This window comes from Mytilus californianus, unplaced genomic scaffold (genome assembly GCF_021869535.1).
Source record: "Mytilus californianus isolate M0D057914Y unplaced genomic scaffold, xbMytCali1.0.p SCAF_10, whole genome shotgun sequence".
Lineage (NCBI taxonomy): Eukaryota > Metazoa > Mollusca > Bivalvia > Mytilida > Mytilidae > Mytilus > Mytilus californianus.
Window position 1 is genome coordinate 72,602,649 of NW_026262582.1, and position 21,611 is coordinate 72,624,259.

Genomic DNA, 21,611 nt, shown 5'->3' on the forward strand with positions numbered 1-21,611 from the left:
ATCTTCTACATAGAATGATGTGTCTTTTTGTTTTTATTTACCTTAATAAATGTATATCTGTATATATAATGTATACAATTTGGAGTTTAGTATGGCGTTCATTATCACTGAACTAGTATATATTTGTTTAGGGGCCAGCTCTGTTGTCTGTTCTATGGTCGGGTTGTTGTCTCTTTGACACATTCCCCATTTCCATTCTCAATTTTATATATATGTTAAATTGTATGTTTTAATTTACTCAATCATTGAAATCATGTTTAGTATTATATATGTTTTGTTTTGTAACATTAGTTAAATTGTAATTATTCTACTCTCTTGAGGGTAGTCTGATATGTTAATAAAAATTGTTACTCGAATTGTGCCAGTCTTAATCAGTTTGTTATAACTATAAGGCATAGGCTAGGATCTTGAAGTTTTATTGAGTTATTGGCCGGGGTGTCATATATTTTGAGGATCTGGGTGGGGTTTACAGAATATAGAATAAAGGGCTAGTATTACAGTAAAATGCCGGGCCCCAAAAATAAAGAATAGAGAAAAATTGCCGTATAAAAGTTAAGACTACAGAATTGAAGGACACGCCATCCAGACCCTCGATGACACGCTTTTTTGCTGTTATAAAGCTAGGGGAAACGGAATGGAGTTGTTGATCTCTATTCAGTATAACTGCATGCAGCAGTCTCTGATTTTTTTTTTACCTTTATTTGTTATCTCAAGGTATATGAGGGTAGGAATGCCCTTTACCGTCAGGCGTCAAACGGTCATTTTCGGCTACCGTTAGCGTCAAATTGGTTAAAATTTTACCGTTATTCGTCAAAATATCCTTATCGTGATTCGTCAGAGGTCTCAAATAATTGTCGTTACCGTTATTTTTGGAAAAAATTTAACGTGATTCGTCAAAATCAGTCGATTTTTTTATCGTCTAAAAGAAAGTGTACGTTTTATCGTCATGCACCAAAAATTACCGTTAACGTCATTTGGCAAGAATTTTTACCGTTTTTCGTCATGAAGGTACCCCCATTACGACCCTCGTATATGGCAGGGTCTGGATGGGGTTTACAGAATACAGAATAAATAGTTGCAAAAAAAATGAATAGAGAAAAATAAACAAAAATTAAAAAAATACAGAATAATGGAATGTAAAAGAAAAAAGAATAATCGTGAAAAATTAAAAAAAAAATACGCAGTAAAATTCTGATTAAAGAAATGAAACATGTACAGAATAAAAAAATCACGTAATAATAAATAAATTTAATAGTATTTTTTTTCATTAGAATTTTCAAATATAAGCGTTATTTTCAAAGATAAAGAAAATGACCCAAATATTTAAATAATACAGAAATGAGGGATCACCCATCCAGACTCTCATATAGTTATGTTTTTCCCCCGAGAAACGTGTACAGAATAAGTATAACAGTTGCACTTTAATACGTCAACATTACAGATCAGTTTCCGACATTAGTTTTTGCATTTAGTTAGTTCATAGACGGAAACAGACCGGTCTTTTGAGCGCATGCGTGGCTGTATGATGCAAAACGTGGTTCAGAACTGAAATCGAAAATAACAAATCAAAGGCGACCTGACCAAAATTATTGAGTGGTAGGTAACGATTATATATGCATTATGTTTTTTTATCAAATGTAACTCACCTTTTTAAATGCTATCTACTGTCAAACAGCAATTTTAAAGGGAATAAAATGTCGGTGACGCTATCTGGCCATCTTGCCCCACAAAAGAAACAAAACATTCTTCGATAGCGTTAAATATCTCATGTGTAAATGAATGTACTTTATATTGTTTAATTGTGTTTACTTTGGATTATAAGAAACCTTTGAAAAGATTGTTTTTATTGAGGAAATTATACACGTGTAGATTTAGATTTTGTAGGGGAAATAACTCTGGTTTTTGAAAGCCATGTACTTCTTCTTTCGTATTTCCGTCCGAATTCTAGACAGTTCGGCACCCAGACAAATTGGCATCCGGACAAATCGGCACCGAGAAAGACACTTCGGCCTCCAGACAAATCGGCACCTCATTAAGATAAAATCAATTATTAAATTCTTGATCAAAATATATGAACCAAAAATTAAATCTACCTGGCACTGATATAGGTATGTGGGCATGAACTCAATTTGCAACTTTAGTGTTAATATATCAATTATTTTCGACCATTTTTACGAATAACCAATTTGATTCCTACACTATTTATGACATAATTTATTGTATATAGTATCTTCGAAGAAGTATCTTATGAAGTGGTTTATTCTTTTTGTTGGTTATTTGTGAAGACTGTATTGCAGCTTAGTCATTTGGGTTGCTGTCTTATTTGTATGTATTCTTTATCCTGATGCATTAAAATTGTTTTTATAGATTATACCATTCATGTACTAGTTTTAATTTATGCATAGTTCTATTCCGATAGTATTCTAAATCAATAAAACACATGTAGCATACTTATAATATTTATTTTATTAATATTTATTATAATTATATTCAACAGTTTATAGATGCATAAACAGCACTAGATTTGCATAAAAGGTTAACATATGATAGTAATGAAATATTTAAAATACTGTAAATATAACATAAAACATATATACAGGCAGCACTATAAGTCCTGATCCCGAAATGTCCAAAACGGATGCCGAAATGTCTTTAGACCTGGGTGCCGAAATGTCTTGTTACCTTTCTGTCCTGTCTATGAACATTCAGATGAGACTGATAAATTATATTTTAAGTGTCTGTACACTTTAATACACTTAAAATCCTTTGAAAAATAATATGAGGCAGGCATAATACCTGTGAAAGGGGACGAAGTCTATCTAATGAATTTTTTTTTTTTTTTAATCAAAACATATTTTAAGTTCTTAATCTGTTAAAAAAGAAACAGAAATACCGTAACGTTTCCGATTTTGGCTCTGTTGTTAGGGATTTTAGTTGTGACGTTATCTTAGTTATGACGCCATATTCAATGTAAACAAATAAACTCTGTTATCAGGTAACGTTTTTTCATATCAAAGAATAATTAGAAATGAAATTGTGATGGTGTTCCTTCCTACATTTTACTGGACTGATAAATATATATTTCACACAAAGTCTCATGACAAACGAGACCGGAAGAAGGAAGTAGATTTCTGCGCAAATGCGGGAATTAAAAAAGTTTACAAAAAAAAAGTTAACGATTTTGAGTTCATTAGTACAATGAAATTTCGGGAAATTTTCCTGATTTTTTGTCGAGCCTGCGACTTTTGTCGCAGAAAGCTCGACATAGGGATAGTGATCCGGCGGCGGCTACGGCGGCGGCGGTGTTAGCTAACTTCCTAAAAGCTTTATATTTTAGAAGCTAGAAGACCTGGATGCTTCATACTTTGTATATGGATGCCTCATGTTACGAAGTTTCCGTCAGTCACATGTCCAATGTCCTTGACCTCATTTTCATGGTTCAGTGACTACTTGAAAAAAAAGTCAACATTTTTTGTAATGTTAATTTCTTTCTTATTATGAGTAAAAGGATAACTATATTTAGTATGTGCGTACCTTGCAAGGTCCTCATGCCCATCAGACAATTTTCATTTGACCTCGACCTCATTTCATGGATCAGTGAACCAGGTTAAGTTTTCGTGGTCAAGTCCATATATCAGATACTATAAGCAGTAGGTCTACTATATTTGGTATATGGAATGATTGTAAGGTGTACATGTCCAACTGGTAGGTGTCATGTGACCTTGACCTCATTTTCATGGTTCAGTGGTCAAAGTTAAGTTTTTGAGTTTTGGTCTTTTTTTCTAATACTATAAGCAATAGGTCAACTATAAATGGTGTATGGAATGATTGTAAGGTGTACATGTCTAGCTGGCAGGTGTCATCTGACCTTGACCTCATTTTCATGGTTCAGTGGTCAAAGTTAAGTTTTTGAGTTTTGGTCTTTTTTTCTAATACTATATGCAATAGTTCAACTATATTTGGTGTATGGAAATATTTTATGATCTATATGTCAGTCACGCAGGTTTTATTTGGCCTTGACCTCATTTTCAAGGTTCATTGCTCAGTGTTAAGTTTTTGTGTTTTGGTCTGTTTTTTTATACTGTATGCAATAGGTCAACTATATTTGGTGTAAGGAATGATTGTAAGGTGTACATGTCTAGCTGGCAGGTGTCATCTGACCTTGACCTCATTTTCATGGATCAGTGGTCAAAGTTAAGTTTTTGAGTTTTGGTCTTTTTTTTCTAATACTATATGCAATAGTTCAACTATATTTGGTGTATGGAAATATTTTTTGATCTATATGTCAGTCACGCAGGTTTTATTTGACCTTGACCTCATTTTCAAGGTTCATTGCTCAGTGTTAAGTTTTTGTGTTTTGGTCTGTTTTTCTTAAACTATAAGCAATAGGTCAACTATATTTGTTGTATGGCATGGTTCATCTGACCTTGACCTCATTTTCATGGTTCATTGGTCAATGTTTAGTTTACTTGGTTAATGTTAAGTTTATGTGACATTGTAATAAAGCTTTATATTTAGGACTATCAACATAATATCAATGATTAATAAAGAAGGCGAGACATTTCAGCGTGTGCACTCTTGTTTTTTTTTATTATTGATTTTTCTATTGTAATAGGGGACTTCATCCCCTTATGAATAAAGATCCACCACCATAATGTCCAGTGTATATATATGAGGGTTGTAATGGGGTTATCTTCATGCCGAATTATGGTAAAAATCTTGCCAAATGACGTTAACAGTCATTTTTGGTGGCATGACGATAAAATGAACATTTTCTTTATGACAATTAAAAAATCAACCAAGAATAACAGTAATGGATAATTATTTGATACCTCTGAGGAATATAACCATAAGGATATTTTGACGAATCAATATATAAGATTTTAACCAATTTGATGTCAACGGTAGCTGAAAATGACCATTTGACGACTGACTGTAAAGGACATTTCCACCCTCAACCATGTCAACCATCATGTTGTGATTTTAAATATTTCATCGGCGGTATTAAAACTTTTAAAGTTATGTTTATCCACAAGGTACAAGTAGTATAGTTTGAAAAGAATTCAATGTTCGTATAAAAATGTTTTATTTTAAATCTGAAAATATGTATATTGACGGCTTGAGTAGCATTATTTTTAAAATGATTTTTAAAATAAAATACTATATTTTGTTACATGTTTGATTACTATTTCATTTACCCCTGTGTATTCCCTTCCAGAAACATTGTATCTAAATGTTAAATCATGATTAATTGTTCCAGAAAAAACCCCTGCATTCATTGTGAAAAAACACCATCAAGAGTAATTATCTTCTAGACGTATTTAAACTTGAATGCAAATTTTGCCATGACTTACAACCACACAAGTTCCAGCAAACTATTGCATCACAATTCAAAGCTGATGTCATAATTTAAAATTGATTGTTGCATAACATTAGAAGGTTATTTGGAGACAGATCAAGGGTCACTAGGAGACAAAATATAGCTACATGTAAATACCAAAAGTGTAAATATGTTTATGAATCTTATTTATTTGTTCTGTAGGCTCTTAAACAATAAAAATAACCATGGCAGACACAGAAAACAGTCCACCTGCAGATGATGTTGACATGAAGGCTGGTGGTGATGCAGAAACCAACAACAAATCACCGAATGGTGAAGTCAAAGTAGAAGTCAAAGAGGAACCAGAACCTGAACCAGAGGTTTTAGGTCCACCAAATGGTCTGGAAAAGAAAATTATAAAACAGATGGAGGTATGTTATGTCTCAAAATTATCACTTTGTGCATTAATGAATTACAAATTGCAAACTTGCAGAAAAATTGTATGTATATTCAGACCTGTTTACCACTAAGATTTTTGGCACTCAAATTACGCACTACGCCCAAATAGGTCATTTCTATGCTTTTAAAGATGTTACATTAAAAAAAAAACGGCAGTATGTAATTTTTGTCCAAAGAAAGTTATCCAAATGCAAAACAGAGTCTTTGTCTTTTACACGCTTCATAATGATTATAAAAGTATGTCTTACATTGTCTTACAAATGCTCTGGTGATCGTGACTTTCAAGTTTGACACATGGCTCTGTGCCGAAACGAAAGTATCATGGAGGAAACTTTGAAGGGGGATATGAAAAAGACAAGCAGAAGAATCTTTGCCAGCGATAAAGGCAGGAATATGCTGAGATTTGGAAGTGTCTCGATTCATCCAAGAAGGAAGACTAATACATACATTGTTATGCCATACAGATTTTTCATGTGCACAAAATCTAGTCATTGTTGTTTTACTGACTTCTTATTAAAAGTTTGAATAAATAATTTGAACTGTTCAAAAGTTTTTAATTAGTTAAATATATTGTGATGTCAAACAATATTCGTGATGTTATAGCGATTTGACACAAACTCAAAACAATATGCTGTAGCATATGTAATATAAGTTCAAATGACAAGACAACACAACATTGAACAAATATCAAAATAATTTTTGTGTCATGAAAGGAAGTTCAGTAAAAGAATGCTTGATGTCTTAGAATTTACCCCAAAGTACTATCAAATTGCAGGAAAGGACAACTTCTATTCAAAGCCGGGGGTGGGCAACCCCACAATAAAATTCAGGCAGCAAAACAGCTTTCAATAAAACGACACCTAAATATTGAAAACTATACTTTCTAAATGTATAAACTACACTACTAGCTTAAATGGGGGTAAACAGGTCTGGTATAGTATTTAAAGTGATGAAGAAAAATATTTTCCAACTTGTGACCAAAAAAAATCAACATACATGTACCAACCCTATATACATGTAGTCAATTGGTAAGTAGTCACATAAAGTTTGTATTTTTCCTAATATTATTTTCATCATGTTGATATACCTTTGTGCATGTAGTGACATATATATTTACTACTAGACATTTTTAGTAATCAATTTGTATTATATTTTTAGTATTATTTTGGAGATGTGAATCTACCAAGAGACAGATATTTACAAGAACAGATCAAGTTAGACAATGATGGATGTATCCTTTTGTTGTCATAGCAACAGTACACACACAGGGTGTTTCAATTAAAAATCATTCTACGTGATTCCCTCTTAATATGTCTCCAAGTATTTATCACATAGGTAATACATGTAAACTACAGAGCCATACATCAGTGTAATAACCTCCAGTCACCTGGAACTTATGCAATTTTTCCTCAGAATTGCAAGGAACTGACCCTTACAAGATTTGAGCAACATTTAAGTTACTGGATCTAGTTATTCAGAAATCAATTATTTTTCCTTAACATGACTTCAGGGGTAGCACTTGCAGTTTTCACAAGATTTAACAGATTAAAGGTTTTAACAACAAATCATAATATCATTGCCAAGGCCATTAGGAAAGCCTCATCAGGTCTTATTAATGTGAGTAGTTTTATTATACGACTGCAAAGCAGTAGTATTATGTTATGATGTTGTCTGCGTCTGAAGACATTTTGGTTCGCAGACAGAAACTTGAGTATAAGTTCATGGATCTCTATGAAATTTTTGCACAAGGTTCCTTACCAGTGAAGGATGGTTGGGATTGTTTTTTTCGGCTATCATACTAGCGGTTTTGTAATTAGGGGCCAAAAAAGGGTCCGTTTTACTGGTTCATGGAAAATAAATTGGTTCGCAGACAATAACTTTATTTAGTGTTTAATGGTACCTTTCCCTTAGGATATAATATTATTTTTTATTTTAAGAATGCGTCTTTGTTCGTTTTTGACAGTTTTGATACCTGGCTTTTATTTGAAATCCAAATACTGTAAATTCCCAAAAATGTTCCTGCATTTATTATTGTTATTGTAAGACAGTAGTCATAAATGTGAGATAAATTATTGCATTTTCAGGAAAAGTTGCATTTACATAATGTTATCCAAATAATTTACAGTATTCTGAGGGAAAATATTGATATACAAATTCACCCGATTCTCCATTGACTTTAATGATGTAATACTTTGTTTAGGTGACTGTGGATGTTAATCATTTTAAGGAAAATCTTTAAAAGACCAATCATCTGATTTTATTTTATCATGACCATTTTTTGAGAATTTTTAAGAGTTAAGGGATATTGCAGTTGTGTGGTACATGTTATATACGTATACAGAAGTTTTTGTTATTTTTTTTTTTAGATCAGTAAAGATGGAGTGTTTGTACGAAGGAACCCAGACATGGCAGTACCAGAGAATACAGAGGAATGGAGAGATGATTTCAATGCAAGGACAGCATATGTTGTATGTTGGTTTCTTTGTTTGTTTAATGTCATTATCAGCTCAGTTTGCTTTATCATGGTTGCCTGTTTTTATTGTGGGAGGAAGCCCAAGTTTCCAGAGAGAACCACCTACCTTAGGAAAACTTACAATCATTGTCAATTAATCATACAAATTTCCTTACGAGCAGAGTTAGGACTCACTGCCTGTGTTGTTTGTACATTACAAATGTGTTTTAGAAATTTTCTTGAAAAAAATTAAAAATGGCCAAAATAAATTTATTTAAGCAGTTCTGTTGATGACAATGATATTTCAACAAGAAATATGAACGAATATAAGAGATGTTATACATCAAAGATACAGCAACACAACAACAACAAAAAACTAGAAGCAGTCAACATACTGTCTTCAAAAGTCTCTCATGTTAATGAAAGTACTCGGAATCTTAAGACTCGTCTGAGTAATTTCAAATTTGAAATAAAGGTTAGATAACTACTGTAATTCTGGTTGAACATTACTGTAGCAAGTGGTTTAAATATTACTACGTAATTAATTTCCCTGATTTTGTTTTTTACAGAAAGGTTTCCCATTGAAAGTTAGTTTGGACAAATTAATTATTTTTTTCGACAAGCTTGGCGCTGGAGATGTAGACACTGTATTTATGAGACGAAATCCAAACAGAGAATTCAAGGTATGTATCTTTTCCCAACAGGGTTGTTATTGTTTATTCGATCTCAACTTTGTTACAAGTAAAGTTGACAAGATCATCTTCAGCCAAGGAAAAGGTGTTTTTTTCTATCTGTAAGCAGTATAAAAGTAGAGGTGGTGATTGCTAATGAGACCAAAAATACATGGATTCAAAATGAAATATTTTTCACATCCCTGCTGACAAACACATTCAATATAAAAAAAAAATTGTTTATTGTCATACTTTTTAAGAAAATCATTTGATTAAAAATTATACAACTTACAGAATGAAGTACATGGTGTATGAATCTGTCTGTTCTATCTACTAGTTTTTAACAATGTGAAATCTCAATCAAAATACTGCCAAAATATGTTTTATTACTCAATACAATGCAATGTAATGATTAATTTTAAGTTCACAATAAAAATTGAAAGCAATCTATTCCCTCATCGCTAACCAGCACTTTGATTTTTAATTTGATTTATAATTATATTGTCATGATTATTTTAACAGGGATCAGTATATGTGACCTTTCACACACGAGACAGTATGGATAAATTTATGAATTTAAGAGAAATTAAATATGAAGATAAAGTGTTAGAGAAGAAAACAAAGTGAGTAAATTTGGGTTATATCCAGTCAAAGATATAACTCTATAGGGTTATTACAGAAAATAACTTGCGTGTGTTATTACAGATACTTTCATGAGTTGTCTACTCTTTATTCCTTAAATTCTCTAAATCTGTAATAACATATGTTTGTTATTTGTAAAATTATTTATTTTATAGTGGTCTCTAGGGAACTCTAGAGACTTTGCGCAGAAACTAAATGCATAGCCTTGATAACTAATTTTTTAATTAAATTAATACATTTTTGATTAACCATGGTGGATCAATGAGACAAGGCTATTAAGGGATAAACTTAGCTGTGATAACAAGGCTAGGTTATTAAAGGAATGTAACTTATTATATAAGACACTTGGGAATTACTGAGAAACTTGCGCAGAACCTCATTACATGCTCTGGTCATTATTTCTTACAATAAATTAAAATACATTGTAATTAAGCATGATGTATGTCTGAGCAAATGCTTTGAAGTGATATAGAGAAGCTGTGATAACACCCTTTAGTTATTACAGGCGTATTTTTTCTGTAATAACATATAGGTGTACTATGCAAAATTGGCAAACTATGAACTGTTATATCTTTCAATAGTTAAGTATATATATAGACAAAAGTAATATCAATAGAACTTTTATACATTTTAACTAAACTAATGATGTATATTGTCCCTTTGAAACATGTAACATACATATGTTATCACAGTTCTTTGATTTTTTAGTCCACAATAACAAATGTATGTTATTTTTCTGTAATAACCCTATAGAGTTATATCCCTGACTGATATCCCTTTTCTACAGTTTAGAAAACAACAAAAAAAATCATCTACTGTTGGGAGGAAATAATTTAGCAGTTGTAACAATCAATATGTTGGTGAAAATTTATAGTGAAGAAATTTTCATTAAAAAGATATAAGAAGATGTGATATGAGTGCCAATGAGACAACTCTCCATCCAAGTCATAATTTAAAAAAAGTAAACCATTATAGGTCAAAGTACAGTCTTCAACACGGAGCCTTGGCTCTCACCGAACAGTAAGCTATAAAGGGCCCCAAAAATTACTAGTGTAAAACCATTCAAACGGGAAAACCAACGGTCTAATCTATATAGTTTATTAGGGTCTCTCAGAAGACCCTAAATGTTCATATTTATATATAGAAATAAGAAAATAGTATGAGTGCTAATAAACTCTCCATCCAAGTCACAATGTGTAAAGAGTTAACAATTATAGGTCAAAGTACGGCCTTCAACAGAGAGCTTTGTCTCACACACAACAGCAAGTTATAAAGGGCCCCAAAAAGACTTGTGTAAAACAATTCAAACAAGAAAACCAACGGTCTAATCTATATAAAAAACGAGAAACACTTATGAACCACATCAACAAACGACAACCACCGAACAACAGGTTCCTGATGTAGGACAGGTGCAAACAAATGCAGCGGGTTTAAACGTTTTAACAGGCGCCCACCTTCACCTGAAATAGTAGTGTAACATTACAACATAGAAAGACACACATTAAAATATCAAATATATATGCCTTATAGAAACTTGTTCCAACTTACCTTGTGAATGGATTTCAAAAAGTTTCTACCCTTGCAGTCTTCAAGATAAAGGTTTACAGTCACAGGCCTGACAATCAATATATATAAAGAGTTGTCCCATTAAAACTACTATGCGACAAATTCAGACAAATGTATATTCCATGTTAGAATTTCTCCACACAAATTTGAAAAAAAAGAAAATTATAAACAATGATAATTTCTGAAATAGAGGTTTTAAGGTAGACTTGCACACAAATACATGTATTTGTTTCATTTTACAGAATGGATTATTTCAAGGAAAAAGAGGAAGAGAAAAAGAAAAAGAAGTTAGAGCAACTGAGGAAGAAAAAAGAGTAAGTAAATGGAAAAATCATAAAATTGTTTGGGTTTATAATTTAGGTTATTCCAGAAATTATTGTATGGGAAGGTTGGGTGACACTTGAAAAAAGCAAGAGATGCATATTTTTCTTATGTCATAACTACAACTGGGGTAATTGAACACAATTATTTCTCAACAGTTATAATGGGTCTAGGACAGCCCCCTCCCTACTTATAGTTTCATATCAAGAAACATATTCTGGGTCAAAGGTATGAATAAAAAATTATGAGGCTGCAACCCAGCAACAGAAATAACCAAAAGACATCTAAAAGCCATATTTGGTAGCTGATCTGAGCGATTGTACCAGTAAATACTATCTTCATGAAAAACAAAATTTCTTGTTTGTCATAGGATGATTTGAATGATGATTTAATCTTATCACAATAAATTGTTGTTTGTCAGATTGTTTGTGTTACTTTCACTAAAAACTATTTTCAGTGTATATGTCATACATTCCTCCGTCTTTTATCATTGTAAAGTTTTGGTCTTTGGATAAGTTAACAATGAAACTGTGGTCTCATCAACTTGAAACCTATAAAACATGTTTATTATGATGTGAACTTTTAAAATATATGCCTTAGTTTTGGGAGGTCACTGAAAATGAAAGTGTGCACAGTGTTCTCCCCAGGCCGATATGACGCTGCGGTGCCGCAGCGCCTTCATAATATTTTTGTAAATCCCGCAGCGTCTTAATTGGCCGCTGTCCCTTGATACTTGATCCCGCAGCGTGTTAATTTTCACATTTTCATTATAAATGTTGGTTAAAATTGTCAAGTTACTGATCACCGCTGATGGGTCGGTCAGTGTTACGCAATAACTGATAATTAGTTTTACCTGAGCCACGCTTATCTCAGCCTTATCGGACTATGTTATCAGGTAATAGCTTAAATGATCATCAAGAAGATAGATATTTTTTGAAGAAAATTAAAAATTTTAACTTCAGTGCAGAAATTGAAGAAATAGATCGCAAATACATTGTATTTACGCATCGTGTGTGTGATCACTTGACCATTTATATAACGAATTTTTTCATTGGTCTAGAAGAAGAATCTATTTAAACACGACCAATGAACGTGTTGAATACACATGATAAATTTGAATACACATTGCTAAAGATATTTACGATGAAAACTATGAATGAAAGTATTAGTAGTTGAAAAAATTAAAATAAAGTTTGATTAAAGATAACGAGGAGTGATTTACTTTAATAGAAAGTGAAAAAATGTTGCTTGCAAGGTAAATTCGTCTGAAACTGTCATATTTTTAGAAATAAAATGATCATTGAACATCGATCGTGAATCCGTGCGTCGGGAAATATGTGACAATCAACACGGGTACAGAATCGCCGCAGCTTCTGTATAATGTCACTGGTAAATAATTTCAATGGTTTTAACTTTAACGAATTTGTAAAGTTTCGTTTATATCTATCTGCCAAAGATAGGATTAAACAATAATACGCACGGAAGCGTAATGTGAAACTACGGAAACTGGTCAGCTGTTCATTTATAAAAAAAAAATTTGTTTTAAAAAGTTGTATACCAAATATCTTAACCATATTCGATTTTATTAATTCTGAATGAACATGTTCTCTGCAAATAACAAAGGGGTGAATTATAAGCAAAAGGTAGATGATGGAAGTAGAAGTTTTTTTCCACACCAATGACTTCTAATGAAAAGTGGAATACACCTCCGTCTACACTGTCAGTATAAGCAGATTTCATTGCTTCTCCTAATCCCAACCAAGCTCAAGTTTTAGCAATTGATAAAAGCAAGCACCATGTTTCTGGTTTCAATGACAAGTGGCTGACTGAGTTTTCATGGCTTAGAAATGTTAAAGGGGGTATAAGCAAAAGTTATTGTGAGTGGGGGTTTAATTTTTAACCCTGAAGAGGATAAAGACAAAGTTGGGGAACAGACTGTCCAACAAAATAACACTATCTTGAAACAATATCCCTAGAAGGAGCAGAGAGTAGAGATGAATATTTATATTTTGACTTCTTTAATTGACTGAATATAAATAACTTTTGTGTTTAAAATCAATTTATTTCATATATATATTCTTGTAATTCATTAATACTCTGCATTATTAAACACATAACACAAAGCATTATAATTCATATTGCATGTCATGATTTATGACTTATTGCTTCAGATCACAAACGTTCACTCTAAAAAAAGAGTTACGCGCCCTTGAATTTTGCGCCTTAAAAAAATCCTGGGGAGAACACTGGTGCATTGTGTATGGTGTCCTATGTAAGTGTGCATTGTGTATGGTGTCCTATGTAAGTGTGCATTGTGTATGGTGTCCTATGTAAGTGTGCATTGTGTATGGTGTCCTATGTAAGTGGGTGTCCTATGTAAGTGTGCATTGTGTATGATGTCCTATGTAAGTGTGCGTTGTGTATGATGTCCTATGGACACATTTTCTTGCTTCAGTTACTGTACATGTTTTATATTGAAAAGCTTCTTTTTTTTGCAGAGAACAAAAGAAGAGAGAAGAAGAAGAAAGACAGGTTAGTTTTGATATTGTACTGAAGTTGTAGAGGGTCATGTGATCTTTATGTATGTTGTCTTTCTCATCTACTTTTAAAATCAAGAGAGAAACTATTAGTAAAAATCCTTTGTGAACATAGAAAATTAGGAGGAAATTTCAAATGGCACCATACTATAGGAGAACATTTTTATCAGCATCTTCTTCCCGTAACTTCCACACAGCATTTATTTAAGTTACATGTTTACATAAAAAAAATGCATATGAAAGCCACCTTTCAAATTAACTTAAATTTTATTGTTTTCTGTGATTTAATGAACAATGTTTTGAAAAATTATTATGAATAATATTTTGTCTCTCTTTATTTTCATAAAACCAAGTAAGGGCTATTCCATTAAAAAGAATGTACCAGGGTCGGACGGCAATTATAAAAAATCCCGTTGTTTGTTGATGTGTTGAAGCATGTATGGCCAGTGGCCCTTGGTGTTTAGAGAAACTAAGTATTGTTGGTTGTTGGTCCTCTTTGACAGTCATTTTTCGTGACTGTCGGTATCAATGTGTTATTTCCCGTTTTTTATTATTATTTGTTTTTGCCAGGACTTATATAACCGATTTTTTTTGTCTCCTGCTCTTATCGTGATATTTTGGAAAACATAACTGTTCCCGCGACTTGCGCAGCGGCAGACGCAACGTTGTATTCTACCTATGGTACCAGTTCCGGAAGTGCAAGAGTTACTTCCCTTTAATGACAAGCACATGGCGAACGATGTCAAATTCTATTGAAAATAATATTCAGATGTTCAAATTAGCGGAGGTCCGCGACCTTCCACTATTGCAATCGGACTTTCGTTTGGTTACTAGCTAGGCCCAACGGACCTTCGATTTGAAAGAAAATAAAAATTAACTTTGACAACCTTTTTAACCATCAGTATGGTCATTTTAAAACCATATTACTATTGAGATCGTACACCCCTCCAGGGATTGTTCTAGCATTCCACAGGGTCCAAATACCGGACCCATTCCTATTGGCAATGGCAAATACCCTACGTTTTTCCCAATTTTCAATTTGGGACCAAAACTTCCAAACGATCTCAAAATTTATTTTTATCTTTTATATTCATGACAGCGATGCTAAGTCAACCGCTAGCTTTATACTGAAAATTGCCAACAAGTAATGTGTCAATACGAGTAAAATCATATCTGACTGACAAAAGCAACATTGAAAAACAATGGATGCCATAAACCGGAAATGAAGACGATTACAATACCCGATCGGATTCCGGAATCGGATAAGGGTAATTCCGGGTTTGCCGATCAAATAATAATTCCAGGCAGGTGACAAAATACATCTATGATGATGAAATATAAACACTAGAATTGAAAACCAAAAGATATATGGAAAAGAAAGAAAAAGCATGAAATATTTTATACAGAAACTCAAAATAACTTTTAGTTCACAAATTTTCATGTCAAAATCTAATGAAATGTGACAGTAATTTTCTTTATCATTAATAAATGTTGATATTACATGTAGATGTTTTTATAGAGTATACATATATCTACAATTCCAAGAGGTCATCTTCTCAATTTTGAACAGCCTGTGAAAATCTGGAAGTTTCTTACTTTATTTTTACAGAGCTAATATAATAATGCAACTAGATATGATACATTTAAACAGCTTTGAATTTGAACTATTACTTTAATTGTATACTCGGGTATGAATTGAACAATATAAAAAAAAAGAGATACAAATAGCCCTTTATATCATAGTAATAACCAAACATTGTAGCTCCTTGACCCTGTCCACCCCCTCTAAATTGTCCAGCAACTATAATGTTTAAATAACAATTCCTTTGGTTGTGGTAAATTAGAATAAAATAAGTTAGATATATTCCAGTTGGTTCTTGTATTATTATGAAACGACTTCCTCTTGGTTGGTGTTAAGATACATGGTACATACCTCTTGGTCGTGGGGGTACTTAAAAATTGCCTTCCGACCCTAGTACCTCCTTTTTAATGGAATAGCCCTAAAAACTTTCCATTTTAACATTTATGATACCAAGGGAAGTATTTTCAAAATGAAGTAACCACGAATAGAGGCAAATATAGAATTTCACTTACACTGTCTCTATTTGACAAATACAGAACGTGGAGATTTTCAAGTTTTTCACTGTTTCCCATGTATGTTTTTTTTGGAAACAGCCCCAAGAGATTACATTAATGGATAGGTATTAATTTTAGTTTAAACTGTGTTTCAGCGGGTGATCGATGCAATGACAGTTGGATCTGTACTTTGTGTAGAGAATATTACAGCAATTGACACAGAAAGGGAGGCAATCAAAAATTATTTCACAGACTTTGCCCCTGTGGCCTGGGTGGACTTTGATACTGGTGACACAAAGGTAAGAAATCTAGTTTAATAGGACATACAAGTTAGGTCCATATTTTGCAATGCAAATATTACAGCATTCAACAACAAAATTTAACAAATAATTCAAGATTATGGATGGTTTTTCAAACGAGAGAGTGTTTCTCAGTTACAATCTCATCAAAGGGCGACAGTCCTGAGATGAGATGTGGTGGAGCAACATCCTTGAGATTGAAAGACCATTGATAATCTGATTATCGCTATTTTTTGCCTATGATGTAGCTGATGTTGACATTAACAATGGCACTTGCCCCCTTAGTTTCTGAGATGATTTTCTATCTCAAGCAAGTAGCATGATTTGAAAAATTATCACAAAGGAAAAATACACAAAGTAGCCATAACTTCATAAATTTATCTTTTGTGATATGGAAGTGGCTAGATTGCTGGAATTTGATTTTATTGTACTTTGGAAATAGCTTAGTGTCCAGGTATGTGCCAGAGTTTACAAATCATTTACTTGTCAAAAGCAAATGTAAAATAAAAGCAAACATCTTTTGGTGAACAAACAATCTTATTTGATGGACTTGCATCCAAAGAAAATTTATTTAATTTTGTTGTTTCCAAGTATTTGACAAGACATCCTGAAAAAAAATATGTGATCCCATATTTTACCAGTGTTCACGATAAACTTTTGAATCCACAAGCCCGCAGCTCAATTTTATGAAAATTTTAGTTGGATTGTGTTGGCTTGTAGAGAAGAATTTTACAAGCCCGAAAGCAATTTTACAAGCCAGCCCAGGCTTGTAAAATTGCTTTCTTGTTGGTGGTCTTGTGGTTAAGCGTGAAGACTGTTTTACAGCTAAAATAAAAAATAAAATCATGTTTTAATGTCAATTGTCACTAAAATCTCGAATATTGTATCTGGTAGCTTTTTCTTTAAAAATTCATGAATTATGTAAAAAAAAAAAAATTGACGTTAAATTCTTTGAAAATTTTACAAATTTTTGCTTACTTTCCCATGTATGCCCAAAATACTGAAAACTGAGTAAATCAGAACTTTGGGATAACACGTAGTTTTTAAGGATTTTACCTATAAGGTGTAATACCACCAAATCATAGTACGTCACATCCGGTTGCATACGAAAAAGAGTTGAAAAAAAATAATTCCCTTGAATTTGACAGTTGTAGGAAATTAATTCTACATTGCATTGCAGAAAAAAAATTCTGAGTCATAAACATATATCTTGGGTGTTTCAAATCACCATTCTTTTTTTATTTGGTGTTTCTATAGAATATTTTGGAAACTTGAGGTGACATGGTTACTAAAGCTTGTACACAGGAAAAAAAGGGGTGAAATTTTGTTTGATTAACTTCCAGTGATGGTTGGGGGGCCTCGGTGGCCGAGTGGTCTTAGGTAGTTGAACACTGAGGTTGAGAGTTTTATATCAAATTCAATTTATTATCAGGCATGCGTCAGGTTTGAAGAAGGAGGAAAAGCTGAGGAAGTTTTAGAGAAAGCAAAGGCAGCTAATGAAGATAAAATTGTCATTAATAATTGTGAAGTGGAAGTTCGAGTTTTAGAAGGTAGGAATTATTATGATAAAAGAAAGCAAATTTTTAAAAAAAAGACTGCATAGTCAATCATTAATTGATAACTGTAAATTCAGAAATTATTGAGGATTCAAAGAATGGACAAATGCGAGATTAATTATTGCGATTTCAGGAAAATCTGCATATACTGTAAAAGCAGAAATTTTCGTGGAGGATTTAATTTCGTTTATTTCGTGGAAAGAATATATCCACGAAATTAAAACCCCCACGAAAATTTAACCAACATACATTATCACTTCCATTTACTGGAAACCACGAAATCAATTCCCCATGAAATCTTATATGGAGACAAAACCACGAAATTTTAACCCCACGAAAATTAATGTTTCTACAGTAGATGTATGTATCAGATATCAAAATGCAATACGCACACAGTCACATTATTCGCATTAATAAAAACCTCACAATAATTTCTGAATATACAGTAATAGATTGATCTTTTCCAGAAGTATAGCAAAAAGATATGGAATACTTAATCAGGACGATAGCATATTTATTGATTTTCGTCAAAACATTTGAACTTACTTTACAATGGAGAAATTATTTAAGCTTTTGAATTCAATATTTTGAAATAGATCTATATTTAAATTTGAGTCGAGCATCAGGGCTCTTCCATTAAAATGTATGTGGGAGGGTAGGAAGGGACTTTCAAAATATCCCTACAACCAAGAACCATTTTTTAGATAATTTTGCATAATGGTAATTGACGAATACTGAAAAAAGACCCATGACCCACATTCAATAATTAAACTTTCCTTCCTACCCTCCCACATACATTTTAATGGAATAGCCTTCATATATAATATATATTTTGGATATGATGTCATTTTGATTGCCTTCCACCTACTTTTACTTTGGAAAATTAGTTTTATGATTTTGAATTCAATATTTTAAAATAAATCTATGAATAAATTTGAGTTGGCAAAAGTGTACTGCCCATGTGGATTGCTATAGAAATGTCTAAAATTTAATGTAGATAGCTTATGTACTGTAGAAGTGACTGAATTTGTAACAGAATTTTATTTTGTGAATACTGATATCTAACAATAAATGAATTTTATTTTGTTATTATTTATTATTTCTCTCATTCTGTATGTATTTAAAGCAGTTCTTGATAGTTTTATAAATTTTAATAAACCACATGTTGATTGCATTTCTCTCATGTAATTTCTTCTACACATCCAATAGGAACATTGCACATAGCATTTTCTTTTAAATCAATAAAGAAAGAGATTCTACCACTACAATAATTTTCCACTCTCAATAGTTAAATTTTGAAATTTTAGATTGTTGATAAAACTTGAATTTAAAGTTTGAAAATATTTAATAATCAGTGGAAATAGACATTTTAAGATTTTCTTCCATCTAACAGTAACTGATTTTCATTTTATATTATAGGTGAAGAAGAAATAGTCCATTGGAGAAAAATTTTACGAGATCAAGATGAAAAAAAGAAGAAAAGTAGCAGTAAAAGGAAAAGCCGAGATCACCGAGGACCAAGGGTGAGTATCAATTTCAGACCTGCCAACCTTCACGATTTATGGGGGATTTCCCCCATGGGAGGTGTTGACCTGAATTTTGAAATTCTTTATTTTATAAACTGAACACCTCAAAACAGGCATTTAAATGAGTTAAAAGGGTATAAGCACATACATACTCATTCAAACAATACAGTAGTAGATTAGAAACACTTATGACAATATAAGAGGAGCATTAGGTCCTCTTGCGCTTAAAATCCCCCATGGAGATTTTGAAAAGTTGGCAGGTATGCAATTTTTTTATGCTCCCCCGTCGTTTTACCTTTGTCCGTCTGTACGTCCGTACATCCCAAAACTGGTTTCTGTTCTCTAACTTTAGTTTGTCTCAACCAAATGTTATGAAACTTATACACAATGCTTATTACCACAAAACACAGATCAAGTTTGAATTTTGGTGGCGTCATCTCAACCGTTCTAGAGTTATGCCCCTTTACAAATGAAAAAATTGCTGAATTTTCCGTTTCCGTTCTCTAACTTAAGTTTGCCTCAACCAAATGTTATGAAACTTATACACAATTCTTATTACCACAAAATACAGATCAAGTTTGAACTTTGGGGATGTCACTTTTATTGTTCTAGAGTTATGCCCCATTACAAATAGAAAAATTGCTGAATTTTTTGTTTCCGTTCTTTAACTTAAGTTTGCCTCAACCAAATTTTATGAAACTTATACACAATACTTATTACCACAAAACTCAGATCAAGTACAAATTTTTACAATTAAGATTTCACAAGCTATTAATTTTTGTGAGAAGCAAATTAGAAAAATGCAAAACTAAATTGTTGTGACGTCGGCTAAAAAGATTTAAATGCATAAAAGTATCCCCTAAAAAAAAAGTTGGTTTACTGAATATAAAAACAAAACCAATTCTGAAACAACCTCACAGAGAGGATTTTTTTGAGATTTTTGGTAAGTGAAGTGTGGACACATGAGCAGTATTTTGATTGTTTTTTTGATGAAATTTACAGAGTAAAAGAAGTCGAGATGATGATGTTGATGATAATGATAAGAGTGGAGGAGATGATGATCATGATGACGATGAGGATGATGATGAATAAAAGACAGATTTTAATTATTGTCATTGTAAGTATAATTAGGGTAAATAAAAGAGGGTTTAATTGTGATTGTGAGTGTAATTAAACTAGATTAAAGGCAGATTTTATATTATCATTATAATTATAATTAAGTGGGGCTGTAATGCAATTACTTATTGAAATAAGGAGATGTGGTATGATTGCCAATTAGACAACTATCCACCAAAGTTCAAATGAAGTGGATGTAAGCAGTTATAGGCAACCGTAAGGCCTTTAACAATTAGAAAAACCCATACCGTATAGTCGGCTATAAAAGGTCCTTACATGAAAAATATGAAACAAGTCAATTGAGATAACTAACGGCCTAATTTATAAAACCAGGAAATGATGTTTACACATGTTAGACTCAAGATTTACCATGATTATAAAATACTGCTGATCCTGAAAAATTATCAACCTAAAACTAGTAAAATCAGCTCACAGGGGTTTATTGTTGCTTGTTGAAGATATGAATAAATGAATGAATGTTATATTCTGACTTTTGCCGTTATTCCTGCTATTTTTGGAAGCATACTCCTTATTTTTTTCACATGTAGGAGGAGATAATTTTTTTTAGACTATAAAGTTTACAGTATCTTAATTGGCCACTTGTATCTTTGAACTTTATATGTAGATATAAATAAGAAGATGTGGTATGAGTGCCAATGAGACAACTATCCATCCAAGTCACAATGTGTAAAAAGTAAACAATTATAGGTCAAAGTACAGCCTTCAACATGGAGCTTAAGCTCACACCGAACAGCAAGCTATAAAGGCCCCAAAAAGACCAGTGTAAAACAAGGTTTTCTTTTGTATAAGTATAGATGAATAAAGCTATTGAAATTGGTTGATGACTGCTTAATTTGTTTTTGTTGATGACTGTTAAATGATAGGAGATTCTGTACACATGATGAGATTACAATGTTGGATTCCCCTACATGAATCTGATGATTGAACTACCAACTCTGATGTAATGTTCAAGCAGGCTTTCCAAAATATAATTAATTTACAGCGGATTCATTTATTTTTCATGTATACCAATTTTTATGGATCTAGGAAAATCTGTATTATCGGTGGTA

General features: G+C 32.3%; 1 protein-coding gene across 1 annotated transcript in view; it reads left to right on the forward strand.

Annotated features, from left to right (window-relative positions):
- The first annotated feature begins 1,480 nt into the window (after window positions 1–1,480).
- The window catches only part of LOC127718490 (lupus La protein-like), a 29,159-nt gene continuing 9,028 nt past the window's right edge, over window positions 1,481–21,611 (forward strand). The window contains exons 1-13 of the mRNA XM_052224532.1: window positions 1,481–1,596; window positions 5,543–5,751; window positions 6,938–7,010; window positions 7,290–7,396; window positions 8,146–8,247; window positions 8,801–8,914; window positions 9,425–9,525; window positions 11,353–11,424; window positions 13,930–13,963; window positions 16,200–16,343; window positions 17,776–17,893; window positions 19,319–19,422; window positions 20,428–20,542. Of these exons, the coding sequence (XP_052080492.1) occupies window positions 5,566–5,751; window positions 6,938–7,010; window positions 7,290–7,396; window positions 8,146–8,247; window positions 8,801–8,914; window positions 9,425–9,525; window positions 11,353–11,424; window positions 13,930–13,963; window positions 16,200–16,343; window positions 17,776–17,893; window positions 19,319–19,422; window positions 20,428–20,517 (1,245 nt within the window). The 5' untranslated portion in view covers window positions 1,481–1,596; window positions 5,543–5,565 and the 3' untranslated portion in view covers window positions 20,518–20,542. The remainder of the gene's footprint in view (window positions 1,597–5,542; window positions 5,752–6,937; window positions 7,011–7,289; window positions 7,397–8,145; window positions 8,248–8,800; window positions 8,915–9,424; window positions 9,526–11,352; window positions 11,425–13,929; window positions 13,964–16,199; window positions 16,344–17,775; window positions 17,894–19,318; window positions 19,423–20,427; window positions 20,543–21,611) is intronic.